The sequence below is a fragment of the Larimichthys crocea genome, chromosome XXII, assembly GCF_000972845.2.
Source record: "Larimichthys crocea isolate SSNF chromosome XXII, L_crocea_2.0, whole genome shotgun sequence".
In the NCBI taxonomy this organism is placed as follows: domain Eukaryota; kingdom Metazoa; phylum Chordata; class Actinopteri; family Sciaenidae; genus Larimichthys; species Larimichthys crocea.
This window is the reverse complement of record NC_040032.1, coordinates 15,233,000-15,254,919: the sequence shown is the minus strand read 5'-3', so window position 1 is coordinate 15,254,919 and position 21,920 is coordinate 15,233,000. Positions and strand designations below refer to the sequence as shown.

The 21,920-nt window shown below is 42.0% G+C and overlaps 2 protein-coding genes across 3 annotated transcripts in view; one reads left to right on the top strand and one right to left on the bottom strand.

Annotated features, from left to right (window-relative positions):
• Positions 1–14,299, top strand: part of gabra3 (gamma-aminobutyric acid type A receptor subunit alpha3) — an 86,158-nt gene extending 71,859 nt beyond the window's left edge. The window contains exons 7-11 of one of the 2 annotated variants that reach the window (XM_019259580.2): positions 347–490; positions 3,520–3,672; positions 6,288–6,493; positions 12,088–12,126; positions 12,269–14,299. In XM_019259580.2, the coding sequence (XP_019115125.1) occupies positions 347–490; positions 3,520–3,672; positions 6,288–6,493; positions 12,088–12,126; positions 12,269–12,592 (866 nt within the window). In that variant the 3' untranslated portion in view covers positions 12,593–14,299. The remainder of the gene's footprint in view (positions 1–346; positions 491–3,519; positions 3,673–6,287; positions 6,494–12,087; positions 12,127–12,268) is intronic. The other variant, XM_010732182.3, reaches the window with a different exon arrangement.
• gabrb4 (gamma-aminobutyric acid type A receptor subunit beta4) overlaps positions 1–21,389 on the bottom strand; it is a 190,779-nt gene extending 169,390 nt beyond the window's left edge. Inside the window, exon 1 of the mRNA XM_027273251.1 lies at positions 21,279–21,389. The gene's annotated coding sequence lies outside the window, so the exon portion shown is untranslated. The remainder of the gene's footprint in view (positions 1–21,278) is intronic.
• Between the last annotated feature and the right edge of the window lie 531 nt (positions 21,390–21,920).

Here is a 21,920-nt window from a genome sequence, read left to right as displayed (position 1 = left end):
GATTGTTCTGCCCTTGTAAAACTTCAGAGGACTCAATCACTATAAATATCATACTATGGGATAGCTGTCAGAAGAGAAGAAGTGTTTCTTTTAGCAAAAGTAGTTGAAGTGTGAGCTCCTTTGATAAATTCTTACCCAAGAGTCTGCAGCCACGCTAGCAGCTCTGTGAGGCTTATGTACAGTGGTGCATCGGGCTAAACGTTTGTGCAGCTATTTGATCAGAAGTATAAGACAAATTAACCACAAATGGTGTTCCATCTGTTCTCCAGCATGGACAGAAAAGACACCAACATACAAACGATGCCTCGTGTTGATTTCTAATCTTCTTTCTATCCGTTTCCCCAAGATGCCTACACCAACAACGAGGTGATCTACCTGTGGACCCAGGGAGATGAGAGGTCTGTCTCTGTTGCAGAGGACGGCTCCAGGCTGAACCAGTATGACTTACTGGGACACGTTATTGGCAAAGAAACCATCAGCTCCAGCACAGGTACACTTATATGCCAGCCCAGACAGCAGTACACAGCATGTACGGAACGGTCACTTAAAAATTCACAGCTGTCTGCGGACACACACACCATATTCTACAGTATTTGGAGTGTGTCATGGGATGAAACTCCCTCCTTTGAAACATAAACTCTTATTAGTTTGCATAAAATCGGCAGTAGATTAAATTGCCTTCCCTCTTTTCCGTTGACATATAGTGGCACTCTTTTGTTGTGTTTCCACAAAGTAACAGTCTTTCAGCACTTTGCTCCAGTTTGCTGTCATTCCGGATTCAGCTTGCATTATTTGGGTCCATCGTGAAAATGATGACTTGTCAGCTTTGGGGGAAAACTATTCAGCTTATTTACAAAGATAATATAAAGAGGTGTGCCAGAGGTGAGAGTCTTATTTCCATTCTGTTTTTGGTCTATAGCCCAGAGTCGACTATAATAAGCACAAAATTAAAAGAAAAGCTGCAAGCCTGTAGTGTTGATTACATATTCATTTGATCTTCGGTTCTCATTGTCAAAACTGTTGCAGAAAGCCTTTATCTGTCACACAGAATCAAATCACTTCGTCTTTATTTCCCCACTGGGGTAGCGTTCACATAAACGGATGAAATAACAAGGTAAGGGCTGGGTACTGATGTACGCGAGTAACAATGAGACAATTCACAGCAATTATCTGGTAATATATAACAGAGTTCAAATGCTTCAGACAAAGCGCTATTATAATATTTATTAGTAGTTATTATTCACAAGAAAGCGTAATTTGTCATGCAAGTTGACGGAGATCTATCAGGAAAATAACATCAATCAACACAAGACTGCATAAAGAAGTGAGGTACTGATTGCTGCAAAGCTATAGATAAAATGTGTTATCAGTGGTAATTACTCAAAGAGTGCATAAAGTACAGCTGGGACACGTTGGCTTTTCATTTTGAGAGATGTAACATCTGCGGCGAAGCTGGGTTTTTTTTCGGTCGTGCAGTTCTCAGGAGGCGAGCTGCCGAGTCACACAGATCTGTCGCACACGTGTTCGGAAAGTGGACCGACTTAGGCGTCCTCGAAGCCTCTTCATCAAATGGCACTCAGCGTGTTTTCCTAGGAGTGTGTTGAAGGCTGTTAAAATAATAGAACTTGTGTAACTCTACAGAGGACACTTTCCTTGAGCCCTTCTTTATTGTTGTGCTGTTTAGTGGTTTAAAGTGAAGTCAAGTAAATTGCAGGGGGTATTTTGAAGGAACAAGATCTAACTAAAGTCTGGCTATAAAAGCACCAAAATCCAAAAGGTGGAATCGACGTGATTTCTTTCATAAACAGGTTCAAGGCTTCTGGATGTGAAAATCTAATTTCGTTCAACTTAAAACCTAATGGGTCTACACACCGAGCTGAGGGAATGCGAAGATTTGAGCCAGTTCGGCTGTGGTTAGAAAAAAAACACCTCGGGGAATGAGATGCTGTTTTTCTCATATCTTTGCAACACAGATTACAGACATGGCAATGAGAACTGGTGCTTAGGGGAACTGTGAAGTTGTCCATTTACTGCCGTCTGTGACAAAATCCAAGCTGAAGGAAATGTTCAATATCGAGGGGGTTAGAATGATGCAGGCGGACATCTACAGGAAAACGTGGCTGTTTATTTAAAAAGGTATACGGCACTGAAAGTCTAGATTTTGACAATCAAAGTTTTGGCAAGGATCAAACTTTACAGTCCAGCGTCTTTGGTGGCCCATTCCTTTAATATTGATCAAACAACTGAAGTGACGAGGGAAGTTTGTTGCTCAGCTCAAAACGATATTTTATAGATTTTACCCACAATTGACTGTCAATACTGTGTGATCTACACTAGCTCTTGCTTTTTGACAATGTCAGTTAGTCTACAAGTTTCATACCTTCATAGTTTGGTCCCCGAGTTCATACACCCACAGGATGAATTGAATAATTTACTGATCCTGTAACTTTACTAAAAAACGTGTCAAATTAACCTCCCATCAACCTCACTTGTACCACTGACAGTATAAAGAATGGACAGCGTATGCATGACCCTGCCTCTTCCGCCTCTCAACTAAACCAAAATTGGGCAAAGACATGGATCATTGGTCGAGCTGAGGCCTGGGTGCTCGAACATACCATCTGTAATAGCACCCACCTGTCATTTAAAGCAGCCATGCTGTCAATTTTGCATAACTCTAAGCCTTAATATAATTTGAACAGGTTAATTATGTAAAAATTCACCCTCAGTACAGTTGTCATGAACGGTGAAATTAGCTATAGAGACCAAAACAGTTTTTTGTACCAGGCTGTAAACATGTTTATTTCTGCTGTGAAGTTGGACATTTTAACATGGGGACTTATGGAGACTGACTTGTTCTGTAGCCAGCCTCAAGTGGACATTTGAGGAACTGCAGTTTTTGGCATTTCTGCATTAACTTCACTTCACAGTCACTGAGATTACCTAATTACCCAATTTCTCTAAACTGTAATAATGTCCAAAGAGATTTATTGACATTTTTTAAGAGAAGGAGAGACTTTTTCAGACCTCCGGTGCCTTTTTTCTATTAACATTTGTGCTTCAGCTCAAGGTTTTCCTCTGACACGTAATTATCCTCGGTTCTTCTAGTACATGAACGATAGTGCAGGTGCTGCTTTTTGCCATGACCCTGTAACTCCTTTCACAGAAAGGACAATTGGATCATCGACTCTGCACCAAAACATTTGTGTCAGAGATGTCATCTGTCATTTTGTTTGTTTCTGTGACTGTAGTGGAAACAGAATTGAGGTCATTTTTGCCAATATTTCTAAGCACACGACATCTTAGAACTGACATTTTCCATCTTTTCATTTGGCCCGCTCGTCTAAAAAGGAAGTGAAGACAATCCTATGAGCTGCTTTGATGATACAAGCCACCATGTTGTTATGTTAATAAATCGTACTTTGAATATTTCAGCTTATGTTGCTCCTAACTGGCTGTATTAATAATGATGCTCCTGTGTGTGTGTCTCTCTTTCTATGTTTCTCTCCTCTCCCTCAGGAGAATATGTAGTGATGACAACATATTTCCATTTGAAAAGGAAAATTGGCTATTTTGTGATTCAAACCTACCTCCCGTGCATCATGACTGTCATACTGTCTCAAGTCTCCTTCTGGCTAAACAGAGAATCGGTTCCTGCTCGCACTGTATTTGGTGAGTGCCATCTTGTGTTTTTTTTCTAATTGCTTTTTGAGGTATGAGGTAAGAGGAGCTAAACTTAATGTTTCAGAGCTGCATTTGTTCACGTCGACGGATGATTCAGCAAAACAAAAAAAAGAAGCAAAAAAAAGCAAAAAAGGTTCCCCTTGAAAAGTTCAAATTAACATAACGATGTACAAAACATAGCTTGGTGCATTTTAGGTTCACGTGGGCAGGAGTAATTTATTTTTCCCAAAGCTTTTATCACAGTATTGACTTTGTCCCCTACCTCTGTACACTTAAACGCTAATTAATCAAAGAGAAGTCACAGTTGTGAAGTATAAAATTGGGAGCAGTGTGGCAGGTGATGGACGAGGTGTTGCAGCTCTTGAAGAGGATGTTCGGCTGATTTGTCAACTGTATAAAAAGCCAGTCTGGTTTGAAGTGTTATTACTCACTGAGCTTAAGGTAATTTAAAAAAGAACCAGACGGAGATAATCCCACCGAAGCTGTCATGGACTCCTTTCTGAAGCCTGCAAAGTTTGCATGTGGGCTCTCTCTGGTTTCCTCCCACAGTCTAAAGACATGCACTTAATAGATTAATTGGTGACTCTAAATTGCGTGTAGGTACCCATTTGTCTCTATGTGCCCTGTGATGAGCTGCCTACTTATCTTACTTACTTAGGTTATAACCCACCTTCAATTTAAGTCGGCTGGGATAGGCTCCAGCCCTCCCGTGACCCTGATGAGGATAAGCGGGTACAGAAAATGGAAGAATGGAAGGTGTTAATGCATAATATTTAAAAAGATCTAAGCTTGCATACGCTTGGTCGTGTTATTCTCCCTTTGTGCTGTGAATAATAATAATAGATTCAATTTGTGCGTCTAGTGCTACCCATGTTAAGAACATTGTGTCCGCTTAGATCACGCCATACTCTAAAGATGAGCTGTAATGTGTCCTTCCTATTCTTCTTCCTCTTTGAGTTGTTGTTGTTGCCGTCATGCATAATCCATCAAAATGCCCCTTAACCTCTGTTTGTTTAATCATTTGTGTTTTGATTTGGAAATGAGCCACACGCGTCGTAGAATAGATGTTGAACAGTATGCAGAGCAAAGCGAGGGGGGGGCAGTTTTCATCATGTTGGCGAGAAAATAAAAGAGCTACCTATTCCCATGCATTCCCCTGAATAATCACAGGTCCTGCGGTTACACACAAACACACACAAACGCACAATCCTTGAGCGGGCATCTGAAAATCTTTTACAGTCGCACGAGGAATTCAATTTTTAAAGAACAATTTCCTTCACGCGAGGAGAGGAGGAATGATTGAAACATTTACTGTGAAGGACACGGTTCTCCAGCAGCGTTCACATCTTTCTATTTTCCACGCAGTCACATTGATCACCTGAAATAAGCATCGTTATGACAGTCATCAGCGACTGAACTGATTCATCAGGGTTTGTAGGCATTATTAAATTAAGTTTTAGAGCGTCACATCTAGATTTAATGTCCTCAAAATGTCCTTGTTAGTATGTCCTAAAATTGTCCAACAACTATTTATCAGCAACTTTGTGAGGAGTTATAAACTAATTAAATAGGAAAAACAGTTAAAACGTTGGAATATAGTCAAGTTATGCAAAACACAGAACCAGAAAATAAATCAGCCTCCGTCCTTAAATAAAGTCAGTCGTTACCTATCAATCTTTCTGTCACAAATTGTAATTTCTCAGCCGTGACTCGCTGAAATGATTTGACCTCGGCGTTCTGCGGCACAGTACTCATTTTTAGAGCCCACTGTGTATCTATTTCTCATCAGATCGGACAGCTTGGAAGAGATGAAGGGATTGCTTTTACGTGGTCGGATGGGCGACCATTATCCAACACACATTACGTTCCCTTCGCCAGCGCTGATATTATTTGTGAAGAAGGTTATACATTTGACGGATTAAATCAATCTTAGCAGATGGAGATGGCCTGTTTTTGCTTTCACGTGTGTTCGGTGCAGCCGACCTTTTGCTTATAATGGTGCGCCTGAGATTGCAAACATGTACGAAGAACAATGACATGTTTCTGTGTCTACACAAGGAAGGGCTTTTTTTTTTTTTTTTTTACAGTTTGGGTCGTATTGACAAGGTTTTTTATTTTTGGAACTTTCATAACAATCAGAAACATATTTACAAGGGCATCTATTGATGCCGCAAAAGACATACGTCAGACCGGTTTGAACATCTTTTATAATGACTCACTGCAAAGAGGAACTAGTTTCTTCTAGTTTGAACCTGCAGAACTGACCAAGAGTACTTATAAAGTTCATGCACCATTGGGATTTTCTTAGTGTTATGCATCTCTACTTTCTGATGTCACGCATATAGAGCTCTGCACCATCAAGTTTTAGCTTAAGACCAGATAATCAAGCTAAATTAGACAAGTTAAACGTGTAGCTTCTCTTACGTCACCCTAACAGAGTTATAAAGCGGCACGTGTCTTCCCGGTTTCTAAAATTCGTGAGCGGGCCTGAAAATCTACATATAATCTGACCCAGAGTGTAAAAAATTTTTTTTTTAAATGAACTTTTCTTTAACATTTTGCTCAAAAGGATCCATTTACTGATGTTTTCGTTTTATCCTCAGGGGTCACCACTGTCCTAACCATGACCACCTTGAGCATCAGTGCTAGAAACTCCCTTCCTAAGGTGGCCTATGCCACCGCCATGGACTGGTTCATGGCTGTGTGCTATGCCTTTGTCTTCTCTGCCTTGATTGAGTTTGCGACAGTCAACTACTTCACCAAGCGCAGCTGGGCATGGGATGGGAAAAAAGAGGGCATGGAAATAAGGGTGAGTGGTTCTTTTATTTATTTACTTTTTAAATAATGGATTTGATACACGCGCACCAACATTAACAATCACACAAATGCAACACAAACTTTTTTTTTTTCCTGCCAATTAAAATCCAGACCGACTGTTCCCCATCTTTTGATTTGACCCATGTTGCTCAGTGATTTTACGCTGGAGGAGCGACGAGAGCAAACTGCACTCTGGAAACACTGACAGAAAGTTCCCTCCTTAAAGCAGCCCGGAGTACTCCATAAAGACTATAAAGAGAGATTTTATTTATTCATTAACAGCCAAATGGAACAGGAACGGCAGGGCGGAACGGTGAGAGCAGAAGCCGAGGTAAACTCCCAGAGACGGTAGCCCTGATTTATGAAGGCAGCATATGTTTAAGTCTCATCTTGAAGTCAGTGTAGGCTCATCCTCCCTGGAAAAGATGACATCTTTACTCCGAGTCTGTACGTTATAGACACGCTGATTAAAAAGTGAGTGTTGTTGTTTAAAATAAATCACCCGAGGCTGACATTTTTATTTAAAAAAGCATGAAATCTAATAAATCACAGCTTACAGATTTTTAATTTGTCAATAGACCAGGCTGTTGTTTATGAGAATATAAGACGGGGAGGGGGGGTATTTGTACCTAGGTAGGAGAGTTCAAACACAGATTACTACTTTGGCACTTTGTTGATGCTTTTCACTGACGTTACGACGAAGTCACATGAATAAAACCTGTCAGGTTCCTCCTGATAACCTCAGGGCTTAAATTAACCATAATTTCTATGATGTTTTATAACTGATCACATCAAATGAAATGAAATTAGAGGCATGAGACGGTGTCAGAGCGGGCAGTGTTTCTCTTCGACGAGGCTCGTTCACTTCCAGTAATGAAAGGACCCATTGTGCTGAGAAGTAGGCTATAGAATATATGTTTGCCATCACTGTCAACGTATACATTTACACCTATGAATTAATAACAAACGCCTTTGCCCAGATGTGTTTCAGTCAAATCAGCAGATCCTTGCACCGTGTTGAGAATGTGTCAAAGAATTCAGTCTGCAGAGCCACACATGGGGTTTACAAAGTCAGTGCTGACGGCGGGGAAAAGAAACACCACCGTATATTTGCATCTCAGATGTTAGGGCAAGAAAACCTGGTTGAGATGGCGGCACAAAAACGTAGTAAAACTACATTAAAGCATGGACGTCTGGGTGTTTGTAACATTTCAAAACATGATTACTATCCTGTGGGTGAACAGTGGCTGTGAGTAAAAGTTGTTGTTATGTTGCAGCCAGTGCATAAATTGCAGGAATCCTATCAGCAACAGACACAGGAAACAGGACGAACCATATTTCTTCTGCTGCGACAGACAGTGCCAACAATTTTCTGCTACCCGTGTACAAACTGTTTGACACAATCAGTAGTGAGTGATTGACAGAAATGCATATTGCTGCCACAGAACTTTTCCGTCGGTGGGGATAATTTGCAACGTTACGTTGCGGCAGAGCGGAGTGAAGTGGAGGGCGAGGTGGTTTCTTCTCTCCGTCTCTCTCTCTCTCTCTCTCTCTCTCTCTCTTTTGATGCCTTGTCTTAATGGCAACAGCCTGGGCTGCGTTCTCGGGGGCCGTGCTGAGCATGCAGTTGTCATGATAGATAAAAAAGAATGGGGTCACAGAGGGAGACAATGAGCTCCCGTCATCACTCTACCCGCTAGGATGAGCTACTGGAAAGCAAAGGGATCAGTCTACATGTGCTTTTTTTTTAACATATTAATGTAAAATAAAACAAAAGGGGAACCTATAGGAAGGGACCCTATAAGGACGGAGTGTCTTTCAGGAGTTTGAGCTCAGTGAGTCCTTTTGAAAAACGCCGTCTCCAGTCATCAGAGGCGGAGCTCTTACCGAAACCGAACGATGACTCCATCGCCCCGAGGCTCCTTCTTTTTTAGGACTGAAATGGTGAGCCGTGGACGGTGGTTATGGAGCTTCTGAGCCATTTTCTGACTCTTTTTTTTGTGGCCTGACACTCTGTTTGACAAGCGATCTACCTAATTAGCTCTCCACTCGCCAGCTGAAGGTGTGCTTATTACAGGAATTAGCCGGTGGGGGAGTTTGGAGTTTGGAATTGAAGCCGACGTATTCTCGATACACCACAATGCGTGAATGGACACTCCGGTGTTAGATATTATGTGCTGGTTTCATCAGCGGGAAGCTGACAGTCTGACACGATAGTTTGTTAGACAAAGGCCTGTCATCAACACGACTTCTCACTTTACTGCACAACAGGGAGGTTGTGCCACAAAACTAAACTTTTCTTTGTAGCCAAGCTATGAATGCAAATACGGTGCGCTCGGATGGAAAAAACCTGAGCTGCCATTTCTAGAGGCATCTTTTTTATTACACTTTTTTGATGAGAAGTTTGTTGTTCGAGCCGGAGGTGTGGTTATGCATGATAATTTGCCTCTTGGCGAGCTTCCTCTCACTGCTCTGACGAGAAATAACCTTTGTATTACAGCAAGATGGAGTGGTTATATCTGACTAACCATCCTAAACTATGTTTGTATTGCACATTAGCAGCATCAACCCTGGATGCAGAGACTTTTAAAAAAGGGTAACTGGTATTTTTCCAACCTTATTTTCTCAGATTTTTGTGTGAAGGGATGAAAGGGGGACAGGAAGTTTTGGATTTGGTTCAACATAATCCTTGTGGGCACCTTCAAAATACATCCGCTAAAAGTGTTTTTGCCACTGACCGGCTCAGACTGTTTTAACATCTTCTGTTCCTTTAGCTTCATCCGCTGTGTCTCGCTCAAGCCGAAATCTCCGGAGAGGTGAGGTGACTTGTTGAATAAAGTCAACAGCAGAATCATGAGAGCAGTAATGCACCGTCTCAGCGAGTTTGTTGAAGTACGGGCTGAAGATGTAGTCGATTTCACCAATGTGGATGAAGCCCTTGAATCTGATAGCCGCCTTTATTTATGAGAGGAGTATACAGATAAGACTATGAATTAAAGAACGGATGATGATACAGAGGAGATTTCACAGACCAGATGCAGCGAAAGGTACAGAAATCTGTACAATCTGAGCCTGTCCGTGGCAAAAACAAGCACTTTTAATGGATGTATTTGGTGCAAGGCCCACAAGGATGACGTAGCCCGTTCACGGCTGCAAGCTGCTGCGTTCTCACTTAAAACTGGACCAAATAAAAAAAAAACATAGAAAATAAAAGGTTATTTTTTGAAGCATACCGAATGTGTTTTTTGATGTCTGGTGGAAAGCAGACAGGTTTGTTTTGTTGCCTGTTTTAGGAAGTGAGGCTGAGCGGGATAATAAGAAAATTTTAGACAAGACAAGTAAAAAGGAAAGACGATGTGTTCGGAGGAGCCGAGCATTTGCTTTGATTCGGGATTACAAAGAGTGTTTGATTAACGGTTCTCACAGGTAACCTGTAATACAACCTGCAGAGATGAGATCAAACTCAGGCCACATCTACGAGTACCGGGTTGACAGAAAAATTAGGAGCGCAAGTGCCACTAAAACTTGCACACATACATACACACACCCACAAACGGGGACATTGTGGCTCCCTAAACGGACTCTGCACCCACATGCTCTGATACTTGAGGCTATTAAATATGCCAACACCATCATCTCCAATCTTAGACAGGGACAGACTGTCACAAGGTTCGGTTACACGCTCACATGCACACGCTGAGCTCCGAAAACAGCGGGACGCAGCGGGGCTAAATTGCCCGCGGGATAGTTAATCACGCTCGTAAAAGAAATTCTGATGCAACAATTTGCAGAAGTTACAAAGACAAGGTCAACAGACGCATTGTATTCAGGGGGGTGTTTGTGCCTGCAGCTCGCCCAAATGACTTTGAGTGGTGCGTAAGAACCTTTGCCCGTAAGTAAATTATGTGCTGTGTCACATTAGGTTTACAAAAACATGCACACACACTCTATGCCACATGTGGTTTCCCCTCCAATAATTACACTATATAAATTACTGCAGAGGACAGCTCAGCTAAGCTAAGCAGCAACAGAAAATGACTTTGCTCGCCTCGCTTGTCAGGTTACCGGCCAAAGAACATCCTTAATGCCAAGGACTGAAGAGTTTAGGCCGCTATGATTAAGGTCATATGACACGTTACAGTAGTCATTGGCTTTTCCTGCTGATGTAAGCCATAGCTGTGATAGAAGAGGCTCGCGGTGGTGCTAGATGTGGAGGAATCGATATCCTTGGAAAGGATCTGATGATCCGGAGGCTATCAGTGCGACTCTTTCTCTCCCTGTACTAATTGACTTGAGATAGAGCCCTTCAGGCAGCGGCTCACCATTTCTCTGTTAAATGCAATCAACTGTCTGCGAGCTTTGTTAGCTCTCCGCGACCCTTAATGTTTTTGCCGAGGAGATTGAAGGATCATCCTCCTGCTGCTGTCCCGCTCACTCGAGGAGGAGACACTGATCACGCAGCTCTTCAATCCGGCTGCCTCGGACAGATACTCTGAAGCTTATCACGGACTTAATAACATCCTCACGATACCTACTGATGTTATTCCTCTGCTCGTCACATTTGACATTAAAAAGTGGCCTTGCTGTGCATAATAGTGACACGACGCCACCTTCCTTTTTCACATGCAAAACCTCCGTTTGAGAGCGTTTTTAGAGGAGGTGAAAGAGGGGATATTAGTTATGCTAATTAAAAATATAGAAAAGAAAATTAAATGAAGCTGGAAAAAAAAAGGAGCAAAATTAAAGCTGGGCTCTAATCAAACAGGGAACATTGTGAAACATAACACACTTTAGCTGTTCTGTAGATCTTAAAGTGGCCACAGCAGGGGATGAAAGAAAAGAAGAAAATGACCCCAGCACAGACACACACTGCACGCCACACAGGAAACTAAAACTCTGCCCGGTGATCAATCTTGGTGCCCTACTTGTTCTCTCACATTTACCGTGTGCAGAGCACTGTACTCTTTCAGCCCTGACAGGATCCTCTGGTGATGCAAGTTTAGTGCATCAATTTAGCTAAATAAAATTCGGCCTCCCCTCCGTGCGACTTCGATATGAAAGACAGCGTAATGACGAGCAGTACGAGGAAGGCGCTTTCTGCAGCCGGCTTTATCACACGCAGACTTTTTTTTTTTTGTCGTGTTTGTTTTATCGCACGCTGTTTGCCTGAAGAGGCCTGGCTGTTTTTATTGATACAGTATGTCAGGCATGTTTTCAGGCACAGTTATGTTTTGTTTGTTTTGTTTTTTTTATGCTTTGTTTCTAATCCTGCTCTGTGCTGCTACTAATAGCAGTATCAGACGCCAGGCCAGCCTGGTTCTGCAATGATGCAAACGTAGAGTTGTTCCTATATCCGCATTTTTATTAATCATTGTCGTCATGAATTTTTATCATGACTTTTTTTTTCTTCTTCTTTTTCTTCTTCTTCTGCAATCCAGATTTGTATGATGCAGATTTGAATTGACAATATTAATAGTGTTAAATGTTCAAAAGTACTTCCAGCTAGATACTGATGAATAGAGTATGTAAGTTGGGTAATTTTAATATAATTGGTAAACTTTTTTTCTTTTCTACTTTTCTTTTCAGGAACCGTTTCAGGCTAACATGGCCAGGATTAAAGATATGGTTAGGCTTTTGTTTTGTTCTTGTGTGTGTCGTGTCTCGTGGTGTTGCTTCTATTTCCTCTTTATGAGTTCAAATGGAAGTATTGTTGAGTCTGGTGCTTCGCCCCTGACGACCTTTACTTTACTGCCTTCTTCCTTTTCAGAGAAGAGAGTCCGCGACTTTGTCCAAAAAGGCTAACAACACCTTCAACATAGTCGGGACCACCTACGCCATCAACGTAGCTAAAGACCAAGGTTTAACGACCATTTCCAAGAGCGCCGCCGGAGCGTCGGCCAAACACTCCTCCTATCTCCACAGAATGGATGACCCCTACACGGAGGCCAAGAAGTCCTACAACCGTGTCAGCAAAGTGGACAAGATCTCGCGCATCATTTTCCCAGTTCTGTTCTTCATCTTCAACTTAGGCTACTGGGCCACGTATGTCAACAGAAAGCCCGCTATTATGAAGGCAAACAACCTAAACTGAATTTGACCAAATGTTAGGCTTGATCTGGTTCGTTTCGAAAAGGGTAGACAGGTTTGCAGGAGGCCAAGTCCATTACATCTTATCGAGTGTGTGTGTGCGCGCGTCTGTGTGTGTCTGTTTTTGATATTTTGCACGTCTGTATAGATGGAAGGCAAATCTTAAACATTTCAGTAGATTCACGTGTAATAGCGAAGCTTGGGAGGGAGCACATCATCATATCAGACTGTGTTTGTGTAGCATTTATTTTCTCCCCCAGTCCACACTTAGCTCTGGCCCTGATACCCCGTCCCCACGATCCCACCCCGTCCCCCCCTCTCATCGTCGTGAGTAACCAAGTGTTCCTCTGCTGTATCTTGACTTGCTTGCCGTTTCGTAGCGTAGTCAAAATTGTGTTTTCACTATGTTTTGACATGTTTGCGCTTTGCTTCTAATAAGTTAGAGCGAACATGCCTTTTGAAGTTTTCATCGTAGCTCATTATCGACGATAAGGTTGTGACACATCCATTGAGTTGACCCACATGCACGCACACGGACACACTGATGCATTTCAGAGGTAAAAAATAAAAATAAAAACATGCCATAGGAGCCATTTGTCGGTTGCTTTCCTGTGTACTCCGTTAGCTGGAGGGCGGGCAGCCTGCATAGTTCCATAGGAACATCATTAATAATCGTCACTGTCTGGCCTTCAGCTCGTGCTGAATCTCAACAGACCCAATGTAGTATCATCTGGAATTGCTTTCGCGTCCCACGGGGGCTGCCTGTACATTTTCTAGTTCAGTGGCTCTCATTGTTTTAACTGGCTGAGTATGTTCAATGATAGAGAAGCTATGTGCCTTGGTGAATACAAAAAGAAATAAAAAAAAAAAACGCGCTCACACATTTACAGCACACGTATGCACAACGATCTGTGTGTTAGTACCACATGCAAACTGGTGTCCGCGAGCGCCGTGCCCTGTGCGGCAGGCAGCCAGTGTAAAATTGGCCCATTAGCGTGGAAGGTTAACAGACCTCTGCCTCTGAAAAAAAAAAAAAAAGATGATTAAAAGGATCCAGGCGTAGTCCCGAACAATTATGCGTGTGCGTTTATGGTTTGGCTCATGAGCCGAGCAGTCAAAACAGACTACCACCATTACCTCAGACTGAAGTCGAAATCCTGAATTGCAGTTTATTATACCTTCTATCCATGCAAATGCAAATGACGCCACACGTTTTATACATTCACGTCATACCAGACACTCTTTATTTGTCGTGTTTCAGCTGGTTTTGGCTCCGTTATGATTTATCTGTAAGATTTTGATTCATGTTGTACTATTGCCCTACTTAATTGTGTAAAATATATTGGTGTCGATTTGATTGTCTACATATGCTGTACTGTTTTTGTGTTTTGAAGTAGACAACAAAAAGGCCAATATGTCACAGTCATACTGTACTTCTGTGCTAATTTTGGAGACCCTGACGCCGCTGGAGATGGCTGTGCTGCCAAATTAGTTAAAAAAGACCACTAGATTTCTTCAGCAATAAAATAAAATTGAATTATTGTGATCAAAATGAAGAGAAAACCTCTGTCAAAGTTGAAAATTAGATTTGTCTCCAGCTGTGGTGACTGTCTCCAATTTCTTTTCTTTCCGTTTGTTAAGCGACATCTGTATCTTTGTCGTGTGCTGAACTTGGTACGTGTTTATACAGATGTTTCTTTTATTTGCTGGATGCACTCTGGATATTTTTGCATTATTTTAAGTAGAGATAACCGCTGTACTTTAGACCCCGACATGCAGCAGATGTTGTCAAACTGTATCTTCAACGGTAAGCATAGGAGAATGGAGTGAACTGTGTTGTGGTGGCCTCTTTTAAAAAGGTGTGTTAATAACACGAAACATGTACAATGTATCAGTCATAGGTTAATGCATGACAATCTGTACACGTGTATGTCTGCAACCTCCGATAATGGTGTTTGTCACACTGAAATAGGGCTTAGTATCAATGTTTCTGTAGTTCATCCCAGTTACTCATCAATTACCTACTCATAACCTCGGCAACATCTGCATAAATGCACTTAAACTCCAATTATTTGTGCATATTGATGTGATGCTAATAACTTACGGCTGGCACAGAGTTCTGAAAGTGTTTTTACCCTCATTTGCTAGCACACAGATTTTAGCTTTAATTAAGTGTACCAACACACACGGTGAGGTGGCACTACATACAAGTATGGAGGTGCACGAGCACACAAACTGCAGTTCATTATCCAGGGTTGGGTCGTGTTAGCAGCAGGTCTAGCAGGGTGTTCCAGACATCCCTCTCCTCAGTAATGTATTCCTCCTAGGCGATCCCGAGGCACCCCCCCAGGCGAGATAGGCTATGTAGTCCCTGTAGGTTCTGGGTCTGCCGCAGGGTTTTCTACCAGTTGGTGGTACCTCCAAAGGAAAGTGCCCAGGAGGCATTTTAAATCAGATGCACATGCCACCTCAGCTGGCTCCTTTCCACACAAAAAGGAGTAGCAACTCTAACTCACTCCGAATGTCCGAGCTCCTTACCCTATCTCTAAAGGCTAAACTCTACCGGGACGCAGCCGATAGAGCTAATTACGGCCGTTCTAGTCGAGGTTTTAAACCCCATCGGAAGAGGGGCAAGTTAACAAAGTCTGGTGGGCGAAACGCTCCATTTCTGATGCTCCTGGTGCAGTATGGAGCCCAGCCCCCCGACCGAGGAAGCTCATTTCGGTCACTCGTGTCCTGCGGTCTCATTCTTTCAGTCACTGCCCAAGACCATAGGTGAGGGTTGGAACGTAGATGGACTTAGGAAGAGGAAAAGGGAGCTGAGCAGGGGGGGAAATGCTCTCTCAACTGTCAGTGATGTAGTTTCCACCTTGGAAAACAAATTCAAGTGACATTTTGAACTAGAGAATTGCAGGTTAAGCTTAGATTTAAGAAACTAGAGGACAATCCTGTCCTATCCTGTTTTGGATTCAAACAATAGATCGGACATTTATTATGCATTTCATTATGACATTGTTTTTCAAACTATTTGACATTGTAGAGGAAATTAAATTCATGTCTAGAGGACATATTGGTCACTTCAGCCTGAATGAATATCTCCTGGTAAACCTTTTTCATATTCGAAACAATACAGCGTTTTTTAAGACTTCCTCGTATTTTTCAGCACAACACAAACAACGACCAGACGGTCGGACTTCTGATGCTTCTTGAATCAAACATATTTCACTACTGAGGACTGCAGCGAGGCGCCGTGTCTCTTTTTCAGACGTGATTCTTATCATTTTGTCTCAAACTAACTGATTTATGATACACATCAGCTGAGGGTGTTTAAAGCCTGCTGGCTGCTGCTAATTCAGGATCTGATGACACAGAGCGCCGTAATGTTTATGCATGATTCCTCTGTGTAATGCGATCGAGGTACCGGAGGTAAGTACTTATGAGAAGCAGCAGCAGCAGCATTTGAACCGTCTTTGTGAAATAACTTGCCTCAAAGACAGTCGTCCTCTGAGTGACACCTCAGTCATAAATATCACGATGTGCTCGAGCGCCTTTGGCTAGACGACCAAAGAGACATTCACATTCGTACTTTCAGGACTGTTTACTTGTGTAAAAGATTTTAATCCCATTCTCATTTATAAAAAGGAGTTTTGTGGGTGACTCGTGAAAAATATCAATACTTATAAAATTCTTAACAGGAGAGCAATGTGCCCCTTAAATGTTAAATGACCAATATATTTATAAAGAGCTCCTTCTTTCAGATGGAGGGCATTTCTTTCACTCTTTCATCCCTGAGATCGAAAATGGTTTACCAGGAGATTTGTTGGCTGGTTTTACTCTAGCACTAACCTCCGTGAGCCAATGCAGTGGTGCCAAAAATTGCATTTTCTCAAACGGCCACTTGAAGCTGGCTCCAGAAGTGAGTCAGCCTCCATAAGACATGTTTACAGCCTGGTACAAAAAACAAGCAGATCCGCCAATGATCCACGTCTCACCCAGGAGACGAAAGAGGGCAGGACTGCCAGCTTGGCGACGGCGGCGGCCAGCACCACAGATTTTAAGCTTTAAAACAGCTCTTCGGAAACCTGTTGGTGACGTCACATATACGCCGTCCATTCTTTATACTGCCAGTGGCTTCATTCTTGAATGTAATGTATACATCGCTACACTGCATATTAATATTTAAGTCTTTGTTTTACCAGACACATCCCAGACAGGAAAGCACAGAAATGGAAAGGACATAGCACACAGGAAAAGGGCCACAGGCTGGAGCTGAACCTGGGTCACTGCAGCAAAGACTAAGGGGGTGTGCAACCACCAAGGCGCCCTCCTGATTGGTCATTTATTAGCACCTTTTTTTTTTTTATTATTCACATATCTTGTGTGTTGCAAAAGAAAAATGGGTAAAAAACACTTCCAGAGTGACAGAAGCACGAAACTCTGCAGCTGAACTTGCAGTAGAATCTGTGTCATCCAAACCGCTCAGACTGACAGACTTGAAACAAAACATGAAACGGTGAGATGATTGATCACCTTTAAAAAAAAATAAATGAATTAATTTTTAAAAAAGAGGAAGAAACTGTAATGAAACAGTAGTTTGAAGACTTAAGCATGGAGCATGTTCATGTACTGGCACCAGAGTTTGTTGCTGAGGGGATTTGATGAACACGACTCTACTGTATTGTTGCCATTTAGCTTTGGTTATGATCGTGTGCTTCATGTGGCTAATGTTTTTCCCCCTCACAGGGCCAGAGTTAACGTCAGCAGAAACATGTCATCCTATAAGATACAGTATATTAAGAGTATATTACTATAGGAATATATTTATGCTATTCAGTACAGCATTAAATAGTATATGTTTTATACGACATAACCTCTGCAGCATTGATGCAAATCTCTTGATGGGTAGAAAAGCCGTAGACAAATAGAGAAACTGAAGAAATTATTATAAACTAAATGGCAACAATTCTAAATGCTCAGAATAATGTTACCAAGTTGTGAATTTGTAGATATTGTGAAATCAATTCCAATAGTTTTTGTGAATATTGATATGTCACGTCATTTATTTTTACATCCGATTAAGTACCGCTGTCTTACAATGAGCTCTGTAACACTACGTGTTATGGCATTTTAAAAAGACGTACAGTACAGTAGAGGTAATATTCATCGAGCTACTTACAAGATCAGTACCTTGTGTGCACTTTTCTCAAACCTAACTGTGAATTAGCAGCTGTCTGCAAGCAGAGTTGTACACACTGTGTTCTCTCTCCAGCAATTTCACTGCATGTCCCTACGCATTGAGAGAGATCAAAGACTTCCCCCACAAAGTCAGGCTCCAGGAACATGGTGGACTTTGTGTTTTTGTTGGGGGAAGTTTGCTCTCCACCGTATATGCTCAGTGACTGGACTCTGTATGTTGCCCTGTCTCGTTCATGTTCTAACTGTATGAGATGTAGCGAATGGAAATGGGGATTAAAAAGGACGTTGTATTTTGTCTCGGAGTTATAAAAAAAAAAAAAAAAAGTTTTTCTTGGTCACATTCAAGCCTCAAAAAAAAAAAACTTTCAAAGTGGACCGATGTTCCTTCAGAGGCTCGTCTGAAGAAGTGTTTTTGTCTGATTCTTTGTGTCACTGCCGAGGCTGTGGTCTTTGTTTGCGGTGTTTACGCTGATTTGTTCGGGATAAAAATCAGGCAGGATAGGGTGAGGACATCCTGCGGAGGGAACAAAAACACTCAATAATATTGCTGTGAATATCTGGAAGTATCCCAGATCAGAAATGTTTATCCCTCAAGTATTTTAGGGGTCAGGATGTAAACGTTTTACTATGAAAGATGCTGTTGTTCAGTGCCCAACAGGGAGCAAATACCTGTGCTCCCACCTGAAAGCTGCTGTGGAAACATCATATAAAAAAGGTGCAAGTTAGTCAGAGAGAACATATAAACCTATTGCTGGCCAGAAGGTGCTGCAACAATTCACCCATTTGACTTCATAAATGATTTAGCAAGTAAAATGTGCAAATCCTCAAAGCTCTTCTCTATGAGAAACCTGACAAATATCCCCAGCAAGGTTTTTGCTGCATCAGTAATATCCACAATATCACCATCTAATCCTGAGATTTCTACAGCGCAACAGAGATCTAAAAATGAAGTCTGCACAGAGCAGTGAACAAAGCAGAGGGGTTTCAACGTGAACATTACGTGAGCATTTTCAACAAACAAGGTCGAGATGTCGTCAACAGAGTCTGAAGGTTGCCGCCTGGCCGTGGTCCAATCGCCACTGCCCTGTAGGTGCCTTCAGCTGCACAGGAATGGTTTTATGTCTCGAGCTAAAACGCCTCTTTTCTCAGCATGCCAGGGGATAATTAGCTCTCTAAAACCCCCTACGTGGACATATAGGGATGTTTGCTCGCTTATTGTTGCTATGATAAATGAAACAATCCATTGTACGTTCACGAGCTGTTGTTCATACAAGCTCCATGGACATATAGTGCTTTGTTTATCGGAGCTGCACCACATCTGTTCAGACAGCAGAATAAAGCCTCTGCATATTCACCATTAGTCAGTAGTTTGAGGTTATCTTCTACGGGGATAATAGCTCTGTTTGAATAACATGCAAGGTAGAAAGAGAGTACTGACAAACACATAGAAGATGGAAACATATGCATAACATAACAGGAGTAAAGAACAATATGAGGGAGAGTGTCACAAAAATAATGAGCAAAGTCAAAGAATCAGTAATAAAATGCCTGAGATCCACACAAATATGTTTTTCACAGGATGACTGCTTTCAAATGCCAGGTTTAGATTTATACAAGTCACTGTGATGTGAAGTCAGTGTTTTCTTCTAGTATAAGAAAAGAAATCCACGCGTTTACACTGACCCTCTCATTGATGTGCAAACCAAGACGAGAGGGAAGCTGATATCGGATCTCTACTTAATCCTGACAGACATGACAGATGCTTCCCCTCGGTTTTTAACCTCTCGTTAAAAGTATCCACCTTTTTTTTTTTACTACTGAGGTTTATTTGTGGGGCTGCTGACAAATTGTTTCCATCCTCTTTTGTTGCTCTTTGCAGTGAATAAAGATGCAGTCATGTGTCTGTCAGAGTTCATTAAAAAAAACATAAAGAATACCACAACCCAAAGGCGACATGTCCATGGTGTACCCCGCCTCTTGCCCAGTGCCAGCTGGGATACGCTCCAGCCCCCTGCAACCCTGATAAGGAGAAGCGTTTACAGGAAATGGCTGGGTGGATGCATGGATGGATTGCAGCCCAAAGAAGTCCCCAGTTATCATCCGGCCCACCCAAAAATCCACTCGGGGGAGTCTTCAGTCTTACAGACGTGCAGTTCTGGACGCTGCAGCCAAAAGGTGCAGAAATATATCTTAACGTTTCAGTCAGCCGACAGATTAATATGAAAGCAAAACGCAAAACGTACGAGGTTGATTCGCAGCAAGGCCCAACGCGCGGCGTCACTCTGCAGAGACAGAGTGGCAGTAATAAACTCCACCACACCAAAAATCACATTACACAACCTGATGCCAGATTATGGAGAATCCACTTAGTGCCGACGCCAGTTGTCATGTGGCCTTTACCCAACAAAGCACTTCTAAACACTGCAGAGAATAAATGGATGAACTGAGATGAATCTTAGCCAAACAACAGGCAAATGGCATCTGTGCAGTAAATAATTAAACTCACGAAAAAAAAAAATGTTGGGCAGCAGATGACCATAAGTGTGTGCGTGTGTGAGTTTAAGTTGACTTTAAGTGCAGCTGCATTATGAACTATAGAACAGAGGCTCAGCACTTTAGATGTAATTGCTGAAATTAGTAAAACATAGCCGTCACATTAAGCCATTACTTTGAAATATTCCTCTAGCGCTGAGCTGAATATGAGGAAAATGTGAACGGCCTACGCTGGGAGCCAAAAAAAAAGAGTTTCCAATGAAGGTGAGAATGATGTGAGTGAACAACGGACACATCTACATCCTGAATGCCAAAAGACGTACAGTGAGACATGTGCCAAAAGCAAAAAACGACAACAAGGTGACAGGAAAATAGCAGCAAAACAAACACAGCTCTTAACATTTGAGTATATAAATGACATGAAAGCATCATAATATATGTCATATGCCAACCAAGAGAAAGAAACACCACTAGAACTTCATTCGTGGTTAAAATTAAACGGTTTTACAGCAGAAATGACAAGAAAGCGACCACAAACAACTCTGCAGAGCAAACCACCGGAAGTCTCGGCAGCCATTTTGTAAAACATGTAAACAGACTGAAGAGGTCATAGATTCACAAACACTGTGTCTTTATTTGCATACTTCCATTCTTACACTTGCTTTTTTTTTGAGTACACGCCTAAGTTCACACTGTCAATTATGGCAAAATAAGTGTAATGTGAGTAGATTGATGGTGCAATCATAACACTGAAAATGGAGAAGCTGCTGGAGCTGAAACGGCTGCAGTGAATGCAGCAATATAACATATATGAGTTGTACATATGTTTTATATTCATATTTCAGTAGACAAATGTCGTCGCCCGGTTACAATTTGGCAGTCAGATGATGTGACTGTCATCTCAGGTGAGAGCACAACAGCCATAGAAGTACACAGTGTACTACATAGAAGTGTACGAACAGAAGTATTCAAGTAGAAACACGGTAGAAAAGTTTACCTACCTTGCTGAAGTGGAGCAGCTCCCTGCCAGACTCCCTGTGGTCCCAAACTCCAGACAATCTCCAGACAGCAGGACACACACACACAAAAAAAAAACCTTCACCTCCAGGACAACAGGTGACAGGTGCACAAAGTCACTGGTTGCAGGTGAGCTTGATGATTAATGTCTATATGATGAACAGGTAAGTGTTTGTTGCATTAACAGGACTCCAGCCAAGCATGAGGTGTTGAAAGCTCAAACAGACCGCCATTTTTTCAAAGGGTGCGTTTGATTTATTCAGCAGCAAAATAGAGTGTGTCACATGTAGCTGCTATGAGGGGTTCACTTCACATGATCCTTTTTCACTGAGGACATTTTAACTCGTCAGAGTAAAACAACACATAACAACACTGTCTTTGTTCTGTCCCAGTAAGACATGACACCTTGTATTTACCTGAGTATATCTATTTATTATTTATATTTATTTATCTTTGTTGTAACTCTCCTCCCTCCTCATGTATGACCGGTCTCACCTGTCCTTTATTAGTTCACTTGTGTCTCATCAGCTTGCCTTCACTTGTGTTTTGTTCCTTGGCTTCATTTGCCGGGTCATCACTTGTGTCTCCCAGTCCTGTTTTGTTCAGGCTTTGTGCTTCTCCCCATG